Genomic DNA, 19,503 nt, shown 5'->3' with positions numbered 1-19,503 from the left:
AAAAAAGGTTTAATTTACATGGTCCATCATTTTGTTAACTAGAATGTATTTTTCCAATAAATATATTTCCAGATAGATGTCCCAGAAATTTCTGCGTATTCCAGGGAAGGTGGAATGATTCTTGTCTGGAGGATCTACACATCCAGTCATAAAGATGTGATACATTTAGTTGTTTGGTGCCAGTCAGTTCTGAAGAGAGAAAACAGAGTTAATAATCAGTTTTTCTGCTGCTGTAGCTGGAAGAAGAAAGAGATTTGCATGTACTTTAAGTATTATCCCTTGAAAAGAGACCTCCAAGCTGTTCCAAGAAATCTCATCCATTGTGTGTGTTACCTATAAATGTATACTTAATACTTACCTTTCATTTTAGAGACTGCTTGGGTGGGTCTTCTTGCTAATGTATTCTGTTATGTTGTCACATAACCTTAATGCTGCCTCTTTTCTTAAAAGGCTGCTAGAGGCCCTTCCTTTTACCTTGCCCATTTAGTTAGCATTCTATAGGAAAAGGCACTCAGATTAGTTTTGTATCAGGATGGAATAAAACATGAGGACATTATGGTCTCAGACATCCTGAGATCTCACTGATAAAGACCTTTGCCCTGATACCTGGCGTTTCACTGGTGCTTCGACTGGTGCTTTGACTGGTGCTCCAAAGGGAAAACCAACAAAGGGAAATCTCCCTTTTCTACAGGCAGTGCAGAGCTCACTGGGATGGGCTATGTCTGGGAGATATATTGACCAAGATGCACACCATTAGGCCATGTTACACAGGAATGTGTTCATGGTGATCTCTGTTACGGCAGGGCAGCTAGCCGGTATTGTTTAGTGTTCGTTAATTCATAGTGGAGGAAATGGAGTTATTTGAGTTTCTACTGCTGTAGCTGAAAGAAAAAAGCCTAGATTAGTATTTATGGTAAGTATTATTAACCTGGCTTCACCAGCACACTCTCCAAGCTATATAATACAAGTCAAAGTCTCTTTGCAGTCGCTCAGGTGATTACAAGAGATAAAAAGTAATAATGGGTCATAAACTGAGGGAATATGAGACAAACATCACTTAATAGACTGTGAACGAAGTTCATTGTAGCCAGTGGAAATCTGAGCTGCATTTGAATCAGAACCGCCTCACTGTGGAAATCCCTAGTGTCCATTTGCACTTGTCAGCAACGCTTCTCTGATCAGCCTGCAAAGCTCTGTGAGTGGCACTTTTATTAAAAATTGTGAAAGATGATGTCACAGGCTAATCCAGTAATAACTTCTTCCTGCTACTCTCAGGAGCCCAGTCAATCTTCTTTAAACCTGCAAAGTCTTTGTTCATGGTCTGAGCAATGAGGCTCAGGCAGTTCAGTGCACATGGCACAGGCTGCTGCTGTCTTGGGAATTCAGAAGTGCAGAACAATGTTCCTGTGTAGCAGAAGATGATGAGCCTCAGGTGCATCATGCCCCTTGGCGGTCCCATTACAGCACGAGCCATGAGCCTGTGCATGGCCCTGCTGCACTGGGGAGATGGAGATGCTCCTGCATCCGCACCAAACTGCAGTGCCTGGTTTCAGTCTCTGCTCTGCAGGGTCACACTATGCAGCAATGTGAGATGCACACAAGAGTGGAAGCTCTCTGACACCGCAGTAATCAGGCAAGCAAATGCATCAGCTTGGATCAAGAGTTTAAAAGAAAAGCAGAAGACTAAGTCAAAGGAATACTACAAGCAGATGGGTCTGTGTTTGCCTCATTTAGTATCTCCCACTCCTCCCTGAATGACAATTGTGGCTGTGGAATTTCTGAAGATAGGAAAACCTTAGTCCAAAGCCTGCCTTAAGCATATAAAGGACAAGGTCTCCTCAGTGTTAGAAGCAGCACTTCTCTGGAGAACTGAGGTGTCATATGTATGCAAGTCTTTAACTTGTGCTATTTACTCAGGCATCCTCCAGAGACTACTAATTAATGTGGAGCTCTGGGGCACGAAAATATTTTGATCTGACCAAAGCTCATCCTCATTTATATTAAGAACTGTTTTTTTAATATTAGACGTGCTCATTTCATTTTCCAATTCATTCTCTCTACTGTCAGTGTCTCTGATCTGTTGCTTCTAATGATGCCAAGCATCATCCTCATGAAAATTCACATAATTTGGTAGTCAGTAACAACATAAAGGCAGCTTCATCTGGGCTACAACCCTGCAGGTCTGGGGGATCTCAGGCCCTGTGAGATATAAAACAGTTTTGAAAAATTTCTTCTCAGGAGGAATGGTTATGCAGTGGTACAGCCAGCCCAGGAAAGTGGTAGAATCACCATCCCTGGAGGTGTTCAAGGGCCGTGGAGACGTGGCACAGAGGGACATGGTCAGCAGGCATGGTGAAGATGGTTTTGTGGTTGGAGTAGATGATCTTAGTGCTCTTTTCCAACCTTAATGATTCTACGTGCAGAGTAGAGATGTCACTTGACATCAGGTGAGCACTGTCCTATCTCCCTTGCTGTCAGTGTTTTGCTCCATGATTTTCACCAGTCATTTTCCTGGTCTTTGTCAGAAGTGGTGAGAATGCCACTTCTCTGGGCTTTGAGGTCTCTAAATATAATGCAGTAACCATTCTTATGTACTAAGGCATTAAAAGAAAGAGCGAAAATGCCACCTCAGTTCAAGTGCTTAAACACATGGGGTTTGCCTAAGGTGGTCCAAGAGTCAGGCTTACGTAAATCAACACTTTTTAGAGGAGGAGAAGAAAACAATGCAGGATAAAGGTAAACTTTCTGCACTTGAGAATGTTTCTCCCCCATTCCCTCAGCTGTGTTGTAGTATATATTATCACTGTCATCAAAAGGGGTGTGTGTAAGAACTTGAAAAACCAAACGAACCTGTCTGCAAGGTGTTCTGTATATCACAGTCCCACAGGTGGCTTTATTTCCAAGCACCGGGCTGCGCTGCTGCTGCCTCCTGCTCCCCCTGGCTCCCAAGACTGCTTCTGGATTTAGCTGCTGCATCGGGAATAAGCGCCCGCCTGCAAGTAAGCTCCATTTCTTTCTTGAAGTCGCTGTTTTCAAAAGAGCTGTCAGCTGCCAAAGTGCTTTAGTTGTGATGATTTATCAGGCACTCAGCTGATGTGCTGCCTGCCACTCTTATTGCGCATCACCTCCTTTCTTAATGATAAACAATTGATTTTGGCTTAACGAATTAATAGAGGAGACATGCGTGAACTTCAACAAATGCTTTTTAATAAATTAACAATCTAGGCCTGTCTCATTAAATCAGAAGAGAACGTTTGCAATGTGACAGCTAATTAATTGCTTCTTCCAACCAGCCACTATCTGGGATAAAGCCAACATTGTAAAGCTCCCCTTTTGTTTAAACAAGTGAATGACTCTTCCCCTTTCTGTTTCCCAAAAGTGGATTTAAGCAGATACCCATGTGTGTATCTAAGCAGCACTAGCTAACAGTGAAATGTCATTCGACATGACCCAAACCAACATCCTGTTTGCATAACATATTTGAAAAGAGATTACCGTTGTTAGTGATGTTAAGAATTAACATTATTTTCTGGAGCGTACACAGATCTGTATAGGAGCAACTGCATATAAGCTGCATATGGGTAAAACAGGATTTTTCCTTCCTAAATGGCTTTTGCTACCTGTCACAGCACACGGCCAAGCTGTTGGATGTGAGGCTGGCAGCTCTGCCCCACTTCCAGGAGCCCAGGCCCAGTCCTCAGTGGGAGCTGAAGCTGCTCTTCCTCTCACAGAATTGATTTCCCAGCTTGGATAAATAATTTTCCTCACAGGGAACTACAAAGTCAAGCATGTGACTCATTCAGAACTTTTCTAAAACCAATGGCTTTGGATCTGTTTCAGACCGTACTTTGCTTTCTCTACTTCATCCATCATCCCGGGTATCATTCCACCTTGTGCAAATCTACTTTCCATTTTGGAAAAGTCATCATGAAAATTCACAAGCCAGGCACTGAATCTACTAATCTGTCATTGATGTTTGGGTAGCGATGATGAAAACAATAACAACTTCATCCTTCTCTCTGGGTTAAGTCTTACCCAGATGGAGAAGTGATTCTAGTCTTCAAAGGTAATATATTCTTTTGTGTAAGCCATTAATTTTCAACTACTTCTTTTTCTACTAAAAGCACTAGCCTAAAAAAATTCAACCAATAAATGGTTTTTACTGTAAAGAGGATGTGTCAATCTTACCTTCCTCTCATATCTTTTTCATTTGTATTTCTAGCAAGCTTGTGAAACTGTCAGTTAGAAATTATTTTCTGCTGACAAGCAAAAGAAATATACAGTGAAATTCTGTCCTTGATGAATTTTAGGGGAAATTGTCTTGCGAAGGACTGGGATTTCATTCCAGATATTCTTGTCTCTGATTGAAATCTTATTTATGGGCAGACCAGAGTTGAGAATGGGGGAGACGCTTTTCCAGGTTAGCTTAGCAATGATTCTTAAGGCACATTTCTCCATTTATCTGCAGAGATATTTTATTCAGTTTTCCAAAATTGAGTTGGCTTTGGGGGTTTTCTTTCTGCCTGTTGGATTGGTACGAGGGTGTATTCACAGCCAGATGATCATTGTGCCATTTGGAGATGACTGTCACAGGAAAATAGAGTGTGCTGGCTGCCAAGGGAATGGTTGGGAACATCATTGTCACTGCACGTGTCCTGGACACCTCTTTCTTTCCTATGTTTCCAATTTAGCACAGCTAAACTGGAATCACCTACTGCACAGATGGAGATACTTTTCTAGCATTGTCCTGTCATTACTGAAGTGAGTTATCAGTGATTCGTAGTTCTCCTTGCCTTCTTCCCCGTTCCATGAGCTCATATCCAGCTCTTCTGCGTGTGCCTGTCCTGCCACCCCTTGGTGATAAATGAGTGGTGAAATTCTGCTGAAGTTTACCAAAAAAATAAAAATAAAAAAAAATCCCACTGATTTCAAGAACCTCAGAAGTGTTTTTTTCTGTTGTGGCAAATGGTAATTTCCATTTGCATTAGATAGTAACATGAAGTCTCAAATTTCTCAAATTTAGAGGTCTCAAATCATTTTTAGGAGACAATTGAGCCAACATGCTTGCACCATTGTACAGAATGGTTGAGTTCATTCTACCTGACACTGCGAATTTCAGAATTGTATGTACAGTAAGCCAACATCATCTCATTCCAATAATGCAATTAAGCGCAAAAGCAATTGCAGAAAAATCTGAGTAAACATTTTGTGCTCATTTTTGTTCGGATTATGTTGCGCAGCAACTCAGATAGAAAAAAAGCCACTGTTTTGACATTCTAAATGGTTTGTAAACAGATATGACATTATGGACCACTCAGTCAGAGGAATAACAGGGTCCTATTGGGACCATCGCTATTTCTGAAAGGCAGAGGCAGCTTAGGTCTGAAGAAAAGGAGTGAATTGTCTTGAGCAGTTGTTTCTGAACTCTGAAAGGCAAGAGTTCAAATCAGGTTCATTTTTGTCTTCACAGCAGTTAGTCCATGGAACAATTCCTGTCTTTCCCAAAGAGGAAACTAGGACATAAGGCACTGTGCTTTTAAAATCCACTTCATTATTTCCTTCAAGCCTTCCAAACCATCACCTTTCCTACTGCATGTGGGAAGCTGTGGGGGTTTGGGCACTGTGAGTCTTGGCCGTGAAGAACTGCAAATTGCATGCGTGTAAACTCATGTGTATGTATGTGACATAGGCAGAAAAGAGTGGGATGGACCACAAATTCTCTGTGCCAACTTTCGTTTCTACCATAGATCATGTTTTCACCAACCTCTACCATTTCAATGAAATATCACCAGTTCTCAGCTACTTTATACTTCAGTCATCTCATTTTTGGTGTAAGAATCCTCTTCCCTGAAGCATGAAACATCTGAAATAGTTCCCTAATTTTCCACATAAATTCTTAGTTTTCCTCAGACTTTGTTAATCTCCTCATGCTTTAGTCTAGCTGACATTTATGGCAGTGTGTTATAGACACAGTGAATATCTTTATGCCAGAATGATGTTTTCTCATACATTGGGACTTTTACCACCAATCTCATATAGTCATAGTGTCAAAGTCATCTACATGTTTCTAATTATTTTATGATTTGTTTAATAGTTTATTTGTCACTCTTATTTTTGTATGTACACATTGCATTTTCAAATCCCTAGGAATGTGTCATTCCAATCATTTTGACTGCAAGTCTACCTATGGTGTTTTCATCAGCTGCATTGCTCCTAAATGTCTTACTTCATCTTACTTACTGCAGTTTTCAAAAGATCATTAGCTTCAACTGAAATTTAGGTGGTGGCCATTGGTACATCACACATCTATGCATTCACAGCAAGGAAATAATGCTGCTCTACTTAAAAATTGCACTCTTAATATTACATTTTCATCTTCAACTAATGTGTTGCTGTCTCAAGGTGATGCTGGATTCAGTAACACCCAGCACGTTTCTGTCAAACACAATGGTTTGTGATCCCCTGATGTCCTGGACAGAGATATTTGGGACAACTGAAGATGACTATCCCACCTGTGACCATCAGACAGGTATGTAGATAGAAACTGAAATTGAAAAGAATGTGCATTTTCAATAACTCAAGGTTAATTTGAATTTAATTTAGTTCAAGATAAACTGAGTAGCAAACAGGCTGAGCCCTCTCTTGTAACCTTTCTCTTTTCTTAGAATCATAGAATGGCCTGGGTTTAAAAGGACCATAATAAGCATCTAGTTTCAACCCCCTTGCCATGTGCAGGGGACCTTTTCTGGTCCAATTAATTTTCTCAAGCATACTGCTAGCTTACAAAAGATCAAGGTGCACACAGAAAGAATAGTGTTTTGTGTTTAATTATGTTTTCCCCCCATTTAGCAAGGTGATATACGTAATGCAAGAAGGAACCCTCAAAGGAAAGTGCAGTCAACAAGGAGAGAAAGGCAGCAATTCAAAGGCAGATTCTTGACTCCTTGTTTTTCCCATCTGCCTAGAATGTAGAATTTGTCCCTGAGATCATTTCCACCATACAGAACTTTAGCCATATACTGAGTCAGTTATTTGTGATGAATGTCAATGACCAGATCACACACGTAGCTGCCAATTATTGGGATTTCAAAAGCCATTGGAGAACTGTGTGGGTCTAGAAACACATCAAATCTCCTCTGCAGAATTTGCCAATGTTAAGTGTGCAATTCTCTGACTGTGAACATGGAGACCCTGCACTTCACCAGGCCGCACACCTTACATGGTCATCCCAACTCTGCAAAGGAATTCATTTGTTCCTGAAGAGTCCTTCTCTCTCTGAATCATTCAACAGTTCTGTAAAGAAAAGTAACACAACCTAGTTACAATACTGAGCCAACCTTGTGGCGAGATTTGGGGAAGATTTATGGTTTTATGCAGTATTTTTCTCTTAGGAAGCCAATTTTGTCCTCTCAAGTGAGAACAGTGTTGGCCTTATGGAAAAGTACTTTCCTGCTAAGGCACAGTTTGAGTAATAAGGAACAAAACTTTCCACACTGCTTCTGTTGCTGCTAATCCATGGCCATTGAGGACTTTGTTTCCATATGGCTAAATTTGTCCATTCCATGTTCGTATGATATATAAGGTAGAATATAAATCTTGCTTCAACTAAAAGGCTCTTCTTTAAAGCCCTGCAGGAATTAAAATTTTACTTATATATGTGTATAGTTTTAATATTAGTTTTCATTCCAACTTAGAATGAAATTCTAAAATTCACTAGACATTACAGAAATCACAGAAAGTATTCTGTTTTAAAATTTAAGTATGCGTTTTAAAAAGTCTATTGTTATTCTATTTAAAGTTAATTTGGGGTCAGTCACAGTTTTGCCTTGATTCATATTATAGACTTGCCTGTTATCCAACCTTGTTGTTTTTTTTTATTGTTGTTGTTTAAAAAAAAAAATCCATCAAATCACTGAAATTGAAATAATCCCAAGGGCTGCCCAGGGAGGCGTTGGAATCACCATCCCTGGAGGCATTCAAGAAATGTGAAGAAGAGGTATTGAGGAACATGATTTAGTGGGCAATATCGGTGGTAGGTGGATGGTTGGGCTGGATGACCTTAGAGGTCTTTTCCAACCTTTGTGTTTCTATGACTCTATGAAGAAGTTCTGCTATCAGCAGATCAGCATTTGCTGAAGGCAGAGCAGCCCTTCTGAGGCATCTTGACAATTCCTACCATTACAGCCATCTGTTCCTTGTTATCAGTGTGAGCTCTGCAACTCAACAGTTGCGCTGCTCTGAGCTCACCCAGGTGGACAGCAATGCAGCAATGATGTTGAATTAAACCTTGCTTGTAGCTAAGTGCAAAGCTCTCTCCACTCTAGAAGCAGAATTTTGTGCAGCAATCAGGTCAGACTCCCTCTTGCCAAGCAAGGTTGAACAGAAGAAATAATTATCATCTTCTGATCATGGTGGAAGCTTCATTTCCTCCTTCACAAGTTTTTTATAGCTCAATTTCTGATGCCTTTAGACTTCCCATAAACCCCTCATGGTTACAATCATTTCTTTCCTGAATCAAATTTAAATCAAGCTTGTAGAACCTGTGAGTTCTGTTGCTATTTCCTTCCTTTTCTTCACAGTAGCCAAGGAGCACATTTAACATGTCTAGCACAGAAAAAAAAAAAGCCTACTGCAGTGGTGCAGGAGCAGTGCTAGAGCAGCAATTTGAGGAGAACTTTGCTCTGAAGGCAGAGGAGAATGTAGGTCAGCACAACTCATCCTGTGCTGCCTCCTGGTCACAACAACAGGCTTCAGGGCTGTGATCCCAACGCTTTCTGAAAACTTGTTTTTTATTTGATGGAAAAAAGTGTAAGGTCAAGTTCAAATGTATTCCAGATGGAAATGTATATTAATATACATAAATATATATAAAACATATGTATATATTCAGATGAACAATAGACGACAAGTCTGTCTAGAAAGAGTCAGGTGCAGATCGCTGATTTAAAGCTATTACTAGGCTCAGCTCCTGTGCCAGACAGGGCACTAGCAGTTTTATGTACAAACTCAAATTAATATATATGTACCGGTCCAGGTCCGATAGTTTCCCTGAAAATATGAAATTGTTCCTGCAGACCTGATCACAGACAGGAGCCCAGCTTAGTGGGGCTTTCGGTCTGGGTCTCAGTCTATCCTCATGTTCCTATGAGAACTACAAGTTTAATCTGCCTTTACAGTTTCCACATTAGTCATCTTAATGTTCTTACATTTTCGCTTTCTGGCAATCAGAACATACCAGGATTTACATTCTAGAGGCATCTTTATTTATATACACAAAGTGGAGGAAGCTAAAATCTGTCACACTAAAATATTGTGATATTTTCATTTCTTGTCCTCATTTTCCATCATTGAGTACTGGAAAATAATACAGAAGTGTTAATACTGCAGAAATAATACAGAAAATGTATGGAAATTCTGCCTCTAAAAATCAAAACATTATGTTTAAATGAGATATATTTTTTCCATCTGACAAAAGTGGTCCAAAAGGTATAGGCAGGGGCTGTCTGCCTTGTATTACAGCTGGGCTACATAAAAGCAGACTCTATTGCATCCACCCATATTTGTTATGGCTGATAAAAATATTTTCCCCAATTGTAAGCACATGTGCAACATTGGCTTGCCATTACCATGCAGAAACGAGAGCATCCCAGGAACACCTGGACAGCTGACTTTTCTTGGCCTGCATTGCTGAACCTACCTGGGACTTCATTTCTTCCTCAGCTTTGCTTGCCACTACAGATAAAGACACATTCCCTGCAAGGCAGGAGACTCATTTTCACAGCGCAGCATTAGCTGGAGGACATGAATCAGGCCTTCTGACTGAAACAACAGTTGCAGCCTGGTGGGATTATGCTTACAAATGCCATTTCCCAAGGGCTGGGTACTGACTGGACGGCATTAAAGGGTTTAAAATATTCAGGTTTCAGGAGTGACCTATCAAGACAATTAGTGCAGTTGAATATATGGTAGAAATCATCTAAAACCAGTGGAAAGGGCAACATCTGAACTGAGGATCTCTTCTCCGCTCTCAACTGCCCACCACCCTCCTCCTGGTTGCCCTGTTCATAGCTTTAGGCACACTGCTGCCCTGCCACAGGGAGCTACCTGCCCCCAGCTCCTGCCAGGTGCCTTTTTGCCTTATACTTTTGGAATGATGCTATGAAATTCTACCTGACCTTTTCTTTTTCTCTAAAAGAAGACCTGAAATCCTTTCGTAGAGCCTTTGTCTTCAGCTGATCTTTTCTTCCAGCAGCATGTTTAAAGTGGCACGGTACCTCAGTCACGTCTATCGCCTGGAAGAAGGGGGAAGCTCCCTTGTATGTCTAACCTAGATATAAGAACTAAAAGGCAAGAGCACATGCAAATGCTACACCTCGGTGTCAGCACATTTTGAACATTCATCCTGTACATTAACATGGGGCCTTAGAATACTCCAAAAAAAAAAAAAATCTGAGCCTTTCCAAAGCCAAAACAAACGAGGAAACTAGGCCGGATGAGTGCTGGTCCATGAAAAAAACATGCTGTGGCATTTGAACTGCCTGCAAAGCTGATATTGATCACTGTCAAGTCAAATTTTCAAGACCAATGGCCAATACTCTGAGATAATTCACTGTACCCATGGAAGGGCAGAAAGCTCACAGGGCAGCTCAGGAAACATGAGGCTGGATATGCGCCCGATCCCATGGAAAGGCCCCTCTGCAGTCAGTCTGTCTAGCTGGGTACCTGGGGATGCTCCAGTTTTCCTAAGGGGACTGGAGGCTGTTGGCACAGGATTAAATAAAAATAGTCTGCCTGGTCCAAAAGAGATCGATTCAGCCTTCTGCTTTTCTTGAGCAGCCTCTAAAGTTGAGATTCCTGTAGAGCTCAAACCTGGTATTAAAACAATTTTTTTTTCCTGGCAGAAGCCCTGTGAGCCCAGTGTTTCCAGCACTCCCATTCCCCCCAAGGAAACCTCCAGACTCTGACATAGCCAGGTGTATGCCATCTGCAGGGCTTAGAGCAGCCAACCCAATGTCAGGCTCACCAGATTTCCCTTTTAAATCAGGAGCTGAATAAAATCTCAGATTCAAATATCCTTAAGCAATGGGCCCCAAAAGCTAGACCCAGATCTTCTGCCCACCTCTTTGCTTTACGGGAATGTCACAGCAGAGGTTCAGTATTACATTAATTCCATATGTGCATAGAGATGAAGATATTTATAGCCTGGGAATGATTCATGAAAGCAACCACAAATTCCCCTGTAAACTTTTAGGACTTCTAATTAGAAGTATTAATTATTTAACAGAAGCCCACGTCGAAAGCAGGATCCACATTTCAGTTATTCTGTCACGATTTCAAGCCCTTGGAATTCATTTTACTGTGGAAACTCACCCAGCCTATTTGCATCATTTTGCACTCTGAACTAGCTGGTTGTCTAGACAAATGACAGCTACAATTCACTTTGCTCACAGTGCTATCATAGCCTAATTTGAATTGCCATTTCATATACGCAGTATCTAAAATCAGATGTTCAGGATTCATTTGAAAATAAAATGGTGAAAAATGGATGACCAGACTAAAACAGTGGGAAATGTAAGTCAAGAATACAATGCTGTTAGATGTGAAAATGAACTAAATAATCTCTGCTTATGTTATACTACTCTCATTCACATGCTATTTTGTTGCCCTCCTGTTATTTACTCTTAAGCCACTCTAGGAATACAATAAATGATTCGGATAGATAATCAAAGCCAATTAATGAGATGTATTAAAAGTAATGCATTTTTCAGTTTCTAACATAACAAAAAGTATTTCCATCTATAGCATTAATATCATTTTAGATAAAAATATGACATTTACCCAACTGCCACAGATAACACTGAAAGAGAGTATGTCAGGTTATTTCAGCCCAGGAATGCATCACTCATTGTTACCACACGGTGCTAAGTTCATACAAATTCTTTACTTTAGTTTTCTTGTATCTTTTTGAAATTTATTTATGTGCTTTTGAGAGGTACATTGTCCTTTGTACATGTAAGCAGTTTCTCTCAGTAGGCCTAAGACAATTAGCATGCATATTTGCGTGGCAACAGCAGTAAGTGAAATGCACAACGCAGGGCCTGGTGTTTTTTTTACGGAATAAGGAAGGAAGTCTGCAACCATAGCAGAAGAAAGAAGAGGGATCAGTTGTGCTTGGAACGTGGTTATTAAAATGAAGAGCTTTGCATCACAATGTTCCTCTTTCTGGCAAAATATTTTACAGATGCTGATTCTTTCTGGACATCCATCCACCCAGAGCACTGGAGTAAGCACAACGTCTGCGAATGGCTGCAGTTCTGCTGTGACCAGTACAAGCTAGATGCCAACTGCATTCCTTTTCCCATTTTAATATCAGTGGCTTACAGCTGTGCAACATGACCCAGGAAGAGTTCCTGGATGCTGCAGGCATTTGTGGTGAATACTTGTATTTCATCTTACAGAACATCAGGATGCAGGGTGAGTGTTCCAGAAACCAAATGCAAAACAGAAAGCAGTGCTTTTTTGTGTGAAGTTTTTGCTAACAGAAAGTGTGGGATTCATGCTGAAGAACAGCAAAACATGAGGGCCACTTAGGTATTGGCCTACATAAGGATACAGTTACAGCTGTGTCCTCCACTCTTGATGTAGCCATGGGGACAGCCACATGTCACCAGGTTCCTCCCTGGGCCACGCAAACCTTCGTGCAGGCTCCAGTGCTGTTCCATCCTTGGCTTTTCTGCTGAAACTGCTCAACCTGCACAGTCCCAGAGTTCCATCCAAACTGGATACAGAGAGACATAATACACAGTTATTCCTGCAACCCAACAGAGTGAAGACAGCTCTGCTTCCCAGAAAGTAGATCAGTTTTGTTTGATGAGGTTATGAGAGCTGACACTGAACAGCTGAGTGTAAGTTAAATACAACAGACCATGCCCGTCCACCCCATGCATTGGTCAAGGCCTGTGAGGAAAGGCAATATACACAATATACACAGTCCTGTAACGAGACTGCCACAACGTAGCAGGCAATGCACCCAACTACATCTTTACAAGCAGGCTTAAGTCTATCATTTTCTTATTTTGTGTGTTGGACTGCTCAGCATGGATTAAGTTCCCTGAATGCAGCTTGGTATGTGCAAAGAATTCATTTATGTGCTGGGAATGTAATGGCTCCCTTACCAAGGTGACACAAACCTGCTAACACAGAGTTCCAGGCCTGTGCACATCTGGTTTCCAGCAGTAGAGGTGATCGTTAGGTAGGGGAAGGATGCAGGAATAGTTTTCAAGAGACTAAATGAGGAAGGAGTGATCTAAGCTGAAAAGAAGCTGCGAGTGATCTTTGGAGAGAGAAGCAGAGACACATGAGTAGATGTGATGCAAAGGCTAAGGAAAGTTAAGGATAAAAACAGATCAAGAAGTAGAAACAATAAATCAATTTAGCAGTGGAGAAGTTGAAAAACTATTTCACTGATTTCAGTAGTTACTCTTCTGAAGAAAAGCACTGAACACTGGGTTGTGTTTTACCTTCACAGGCATGTCCTTTTTTACCGACTTAGAAGAAACAAAGTTATCCAGCAAGGACTGTAAGTAAACATGATCACACACACTAAGTTGCATCCAATGGAAAACGCATTTCACAGAAATTCCCCTATTTTATTATTTTTATCCCACTACTATTTACCCCATGAAATGAATTTGTAGGTCTTAACTGTTAATTGCTTTCACGAGGTTTCACCAATACCCCTTCTGCAAGCCCCACAGCTGTGTTAATTATTCACTTGCGCTTACTTTTGTGCTGGAGTTTTATTAAAGTTGTAGCTCACATACCCTCTTTGACTTAATGTTGCATGGCGTTTGCATAGGTGACCTTTTGACCAAGTTGCCACCAGACTCAGGAGTTCCTTCTTCACTTCTCACGTTATTCTGCAGTTCAGTCCCAGTGCGAGATAAAGCATGCATGAAGACAGGTGGCATCAGCAGCCAAGAATGTCACAGTCATGGTAGAACAAGTAAGTACATATCTGAAACTCAAAATTCAAGATTACACAACCTACGTTGTTCTAACTCTTCAGCTCCATGTGGTTATCAAAAGAAACCTTAATGATACCACAAATAAGTAAAATTTCACTGAGGTTTGGCTTTTAAGCATTGCCAGCTCTTATGATTTTATCATGAGACTTGAGGTACTTGGCATTTTTCTTAAAGCCACATTTCTTTTTCTATTTACATGTTTAAAGTGCTTCTGGCCAGTGCTTCTAGCAGCAGAATGACTGGAAAACAATCTGAAAATAACATGAAGATTGTAAATGCAGAGAACCAAATAAGAAACCTCAGATATTATTATAACTTTCATTATTCTTATGTTGCTCTCAGGACTTTGGAGGGGGCTTACTCATTATTTTTAAATGCTTGGGGTCAACGTTGGGATCCAACATTCAGTCATTCGTCAGTTAATTAGCATCTAGCTAATTGGATTTTAGGAAAAATTTCTTCTCTGAAAAAGCGGTCAGGCAGTGGCACAGGCTGCCCAGGGAGGTGGTTGAATCACTGTCCCAGAAGGTGTTCAAGAAAAGCTTAGATGTTGTAGAAAGGGACATGGTTTAATGAGGAAATATTGGTGAATGGTTGAGCTGGATGATCTTGGAGGTCTTTTCCAGCTTTGGTGATCCTATGATTCTAATCTTAAGCTAAGGCAATAGCTACACCTGCATTTTCTTTTTTCTTTTCTGTTTTGTTTGTTTGTTTTTTTTAGCTAGAGTCCCATTATTTGTGGGACATCTGGTGCACAAACACATCTCTGAGCTAGGTGAAACATTAGGAAAAAAAACAGTCTACCAGCGCTGGGAAACCTGGCACTCATTATATCAGCTTTAGCCAACCCAGTCTTTGTTACAATTTTTCCCTTGAAACACTTGAGATGAACATGAAAGATTTGTTAAAAGCACCAATTTAAACCCTGTGTTAAAGTTGTCAATGATAAGTGAATGAAATAAATATAGCTGTTCTACAGTAAAATTCCTGGAGTAGAAAACAGATTCTAGCACCATCGATATTTATAAAGCCCTTAACTGATATTTTCTGGAGCACTTCTTATTTCCCCCCTAATTCCATTTATAGAGAGGCAAGACACTAACATTTTGAGAGTTGAATTGAAATAAGTGCAAACAGACAAGAATAACTAGCTGGTGACAAAAGTAAATAGAATTCTGCCTGAGTAAGAAAACATCTACTGAATAGCTGTCTTCTTCCTGTTCAAGACCTGCAGAGTTCACATCTGTGGGAATTTGTAAGAGACCTCCTCCTTTCTCCTGAAGAAAACAGTGGCATTCTGGAGTGGGAGGACAGGGGACAAGGCATTTTTCGAGTTGTCAAATCAGAAGCTCTGGCAAAGATGTGGGGACAAAGGAAGAAAAATGACAGAATGACATACGAAAAATTGAGCAGAGCACTTCGGTGAGTTAATTGGAGGAAGGGTCCTGCACCTCACTTGACTTCTGCCTGAACATCCGTTTCTCATTACTATCCTGAAAACTTACAATGGGCAGACAGGGATTGGTACTTCCTGTTTCTTCTATGGGCCACAAGAGAGCACTCAGTCTCCTTTGTTTCACATAGGATCATAGGGCTAGAGGTAGAGTGGTGCAGCCAACTACTGATTGCAACAAAGCTATCACATTAACTCAGCTGAGAACTTGGACTATATCTGCAAAATGACCCTTTTTATTCCAGCAGAAACATAGGCAGTTTCTGCTGAATTGTGGTAATCTTAGTTAAAAATACAACTAACAAAAAGGCTTTGTATTCCTTGTAATTTTCAAACAGTGGAAGGTATAATCCAAGGCACCTGGGAAAGCTGAACGCTCTTTTAAGTCACAACAAAGCAATTTAATGGAAAGGGAGACTGGAAAGGGTTCCCTGACTCCTATTCTATTCTCTGGCTGCGATGTCTATGTAAAGAACTCCTGTAATCTGAGTTCTACTACTATTTGCTCCATTGCTTTTTTGTTTATTTTCCCTGCAGATACTATTATAAAACAGGCATTTTGGAACGAGTAGACAGAAGGCTGGTGTACAAGTTTGGGAAGAATGCCCATGGGTGGCAGGAGAACAAGATATGAACTGCTCAGTGCTTCCACACATGACCGTCACAAAACATGCCACAGTCTGGATGGTCCAGCTGCAGTGGACACTTGAGAGAGAGGCTTTCCCCTCCCTTTCTTTCCTCAGCCCATCTGGACTAATTCATTGGAGTCTGCTACAGGAGACAGGCTACAGCATCAAAAAAAGCACTTGAATTTTGGAGTCGTTTCTGCCAAGCACTTCTGCTAGGAAGTCTTTAGGAATATCTTTATCTGCTGTTCAAGTGACAATTAAATCCTGCCTGTCTCCCTGCCTCAGCCAATAATGTCACTGACCAGTATGAAATTCCTTCCTGTTTTGCTGCCATTTAAAGGGGAATATTTAGAGACATTTCCCAGTCATGTTACAGTATTTCTAAAGAATGTAGAAAAGCTTCTTTTCCATTTGATGAGGAAAACACTCTTCTGATCCATTCCACTCTAAATCACTGCATTTCTCAGATATGACAGAAATCCATGTGTTGTCTAAAACGTACAGTCTACTCTCCCCTATGTGCCTGGATTTAATATGTCCAGTCAGGCAACATAGTTAACAAAAAATCAATCTCAATTCTGAAATATATGCATCAAGTAATTACTACCTTTAGCTAGTAATTCCGTCTGTGCAAAGATATAGAACAACACACGCTTGATGCATTTGATTTTTTTTTTTTATTTTTTTTTTCCATGAAGGTGAATTCAAGTTACTTCTGCATTAGGAAGAAGCAGTTCTGGATAGAGTACAAGAATTTGCTGAAGTAGATAAGTTTTGAAATGTAAATGAATATTTGTGGAGAGGTTTCTAAAGAGCTTTTGCCCACATCTATGCAGACATCAGTTGAACACTTCAGAGCAGCTTACGACACAATGTTGTACATATACCAGCAAAATTAACTTGTGGTGTGTGCCCTCAGCTGCTCCATTGATCAACCCTACAATAAGCAAATTTGTTAGAATGGAAGGCGGTATGTGAGAATTCAGTTGCGGTTTTTGAAAGTATCATAACTATTCTGTAGTTTTACAAGGTTTGCTTCTTCAATATAATAAATTTAAGCAACAACTGTAAATGTATCGACTGCTTTAGGCTTACCCCAAGTGGCATTCAGGGAAGTTCAATGGGCTTCTAAACTCTCTTTTCCAATGGACAACTCTGCACACATTACTCTTCATAATCCCAGGTCACTGAGGACTTCCTTAATCCTGAAGCCTTTTTCTTGCAACTCAGAAAACCATGGTATTATTTGCAATAGGAATTAGCTTTCATGGCAAGTGTCTGTTGTAAGAATTGGGATTATCAAACCAAGAACAGCTGCAGCAACCCCCATTCCAGGCACTGCACTACATGGGATTACATGGTCAGCAACTGGGATGGAGGATAGTGGTTACTGACTTCAGAACCTAGATCATGCCCCAGCACTACCAACAGCCTGCAAAATTCACATTAGAGATGACTACCAATGAGGTTTCTTCCAGAAATTACGCGTATTTGTTTGGAAAGACTCCTCTTTCTCCTATTTTTCAGCCATTTGTTTGTTTTTATCTGCATAGCAGCTACAGATAATCTTTCTGGGAAATAAATTCCTTAGGGATATAAACACAGCATAAAGGGCACGCTGTGAAAAAATGCTCAACATTTATTACAGCTGCCTCTTTCATAATACGGGAAAGCAACTTGTCTGAAGGAAAAATCATCAGTCACAACCAAAACAAGGCACTAAACTTGACATGGAAACATATCTCAGACTATGACAAGATGTAGAACTGAGGGATGTAGATTTTCAAATATATCTAACACCTGTGTAATTTAGGTAGTAAAATATAGTACAAATATTCTGTTTAGGCTTCTAACAAAAATAAATAAATAAATCAAGCTTTCAAACTCTTTAAAACTAGCAGGAATTACCAACATTCCACCACCATTACCTGCAAAACACAGCCAGGTGGCCCTCTTGTGCCACGTCCAAAGGAGATCAACAAGCCTTTAGGCCCCAGTCCAATTACAAATCATAGAATTGCTCAGGTTGGAAAAAGACTTAAAAGATCATCGAGTCCAACTACAACCTAACCATACTACCCTAACTCTAACAACCCTCTTCTAAATCATGTCCCTTAGCACCACATCCAAATGGTTTTTAAATACATCCAGGGATGAAGATTTATTGTAGAGATGTTCTTAAAATGTGAACTGTAAAATACCTCCTCCTAGATTTGTAGAGTTTCCTGCCCACTGCAACTTGTTAACAACATGAATGAAGATGCATGCCTTTCTTCCTTTCATGTTTCCATAACTCATTCCAAGAGTTCCCAGAATCACTCCATGGAGACAGGATCTTGTAGCCTGGGCCTGTCCCATAACTTCCAGGCGTGGATCAGGAGCACCGGGCACCTCCCTGGCGCCAGGCCCAGGATGAGATCCAGCCCTGATGGCTGCAGGGACAAGGATAACTGGGACTGGGCAGTCACTGGTGCCTTGGTGAGGATCACCATAAGGGGAGGTCAGGCAGGATCAGTCAGCTCAAAAACATATAAACGACTCTAGCTCTGCTAGAAATGGAAATTCAGAAGACAAGATAATGCCAGCCCCAAAATCTAATCCATCAACTAACTCAACCTCCCCCTTGTGCAGCCAATCAAAGCAGTGCAGATATAGCAAAGAGCAAAAGGCTATTTCAGATATTAACTACAAGTCCGAGCACATGGTGCAGAACACTTTGGAAGGGAGTGGCCTGTTTAAGCATAGCTTAGAAACAATCTGATAAAAATCTGAAAGTTTTAAAAAGGGTCAACTACTGTAAATTGTTAGTGTTGTAACTCTAATGGCACTGTGATGATCCATTATCCAACAGAATCTGTAGGCGACTTCAGCCAGGAATAAAGGTTGCCTAGCTGTTCCTTTACGTTCGTGAATGCAGTATAGAAACAGCAAGGCAATTTAATACACTTCTTCCAAGGCAGATAACACATATATTTCTAAAACTAATGCAGAGCAGAGAAACATACAACACTATTTTTCATACATTGCCTTCCTGTGCCACTGAAGGTATCAACAGGCAACAGAATCAACATCCTAAATGGTTACACATGGAAACTGTTCACCTATTGACATTTGCAATGCCAGTGCAAATGTCCATTTTTCAAATCTCCAAAGAGATTGCAAAAGCCATTTTATTCAGAAAGAATTAGAACCTAGTATTGTTACTAAGGCTCTCAGCCAAAAAATACACCACCTTTTACATTCTGAAGCCTACCTAATATCATTCTAAGTTGTGAAAAGGGAGCTCCCTCTAAGGCAGGCACAAGCATTGCACAGGATCATTGTATCTTCAGAAAGCATGTCATTCTGCGCACCACCTTTGTCACAAGGGATTAACTTGCAAAGTATCATTTAA

The 19,503-nt window shown here is 40.6% G+C and overlaps 1 protein-coding gene across 1 annotated transcript; it reads left to right on the top strand.

The window, feature by feature from the left end:
* Positions 1-2,851: 2,851 nt before the first annotated feature.
* On the top strand, positions 2,852-18,168 carry ELF5 (E74 like ETS transcription factor 5). The gene is given in 8 exon segments (XM_031553495.1): positions 2,852-2,999; positions 6,403-6,529; positions 12,242-12,355; positions 12,358-12,474; positions 13,529-13,579; positions 13,859-14,005; positions 15,254-15,449; positions 16,018-18,168. Coding segments are annotated over 7 exon segments (846 nt in total). The 5' UTR covers positions 2,852-2,999; positions 6,403-6,405; the 3' UTR covers positions 16,115-18,168.
* Positions 18,169-19,503: the final 1,335 nt, after the last annotated feature.

Source organism: Meleagris gallopavo, chromosome 5, assembly GCF_000146605.3.
Source record: "Meleagris gallopavo isolate NT-WF06-2002-E0010 breed Aviagen turkey brand Nicholas breeding stock chromosome 5, Turkey_5.1, whole genome shotgun sequence".
Classification (NCBI taxonomy): Eukaryota; Metazoa; Chordata; class Aves; order Galliformes; family Phasianidae; genus Meleagris; species Meleagris gallopavo.
The sequence above is the reverse complement of the archived record's forward strand: the minus strand, read 5'-3'. Positions and strand labels throughout refer to the sequence as shown.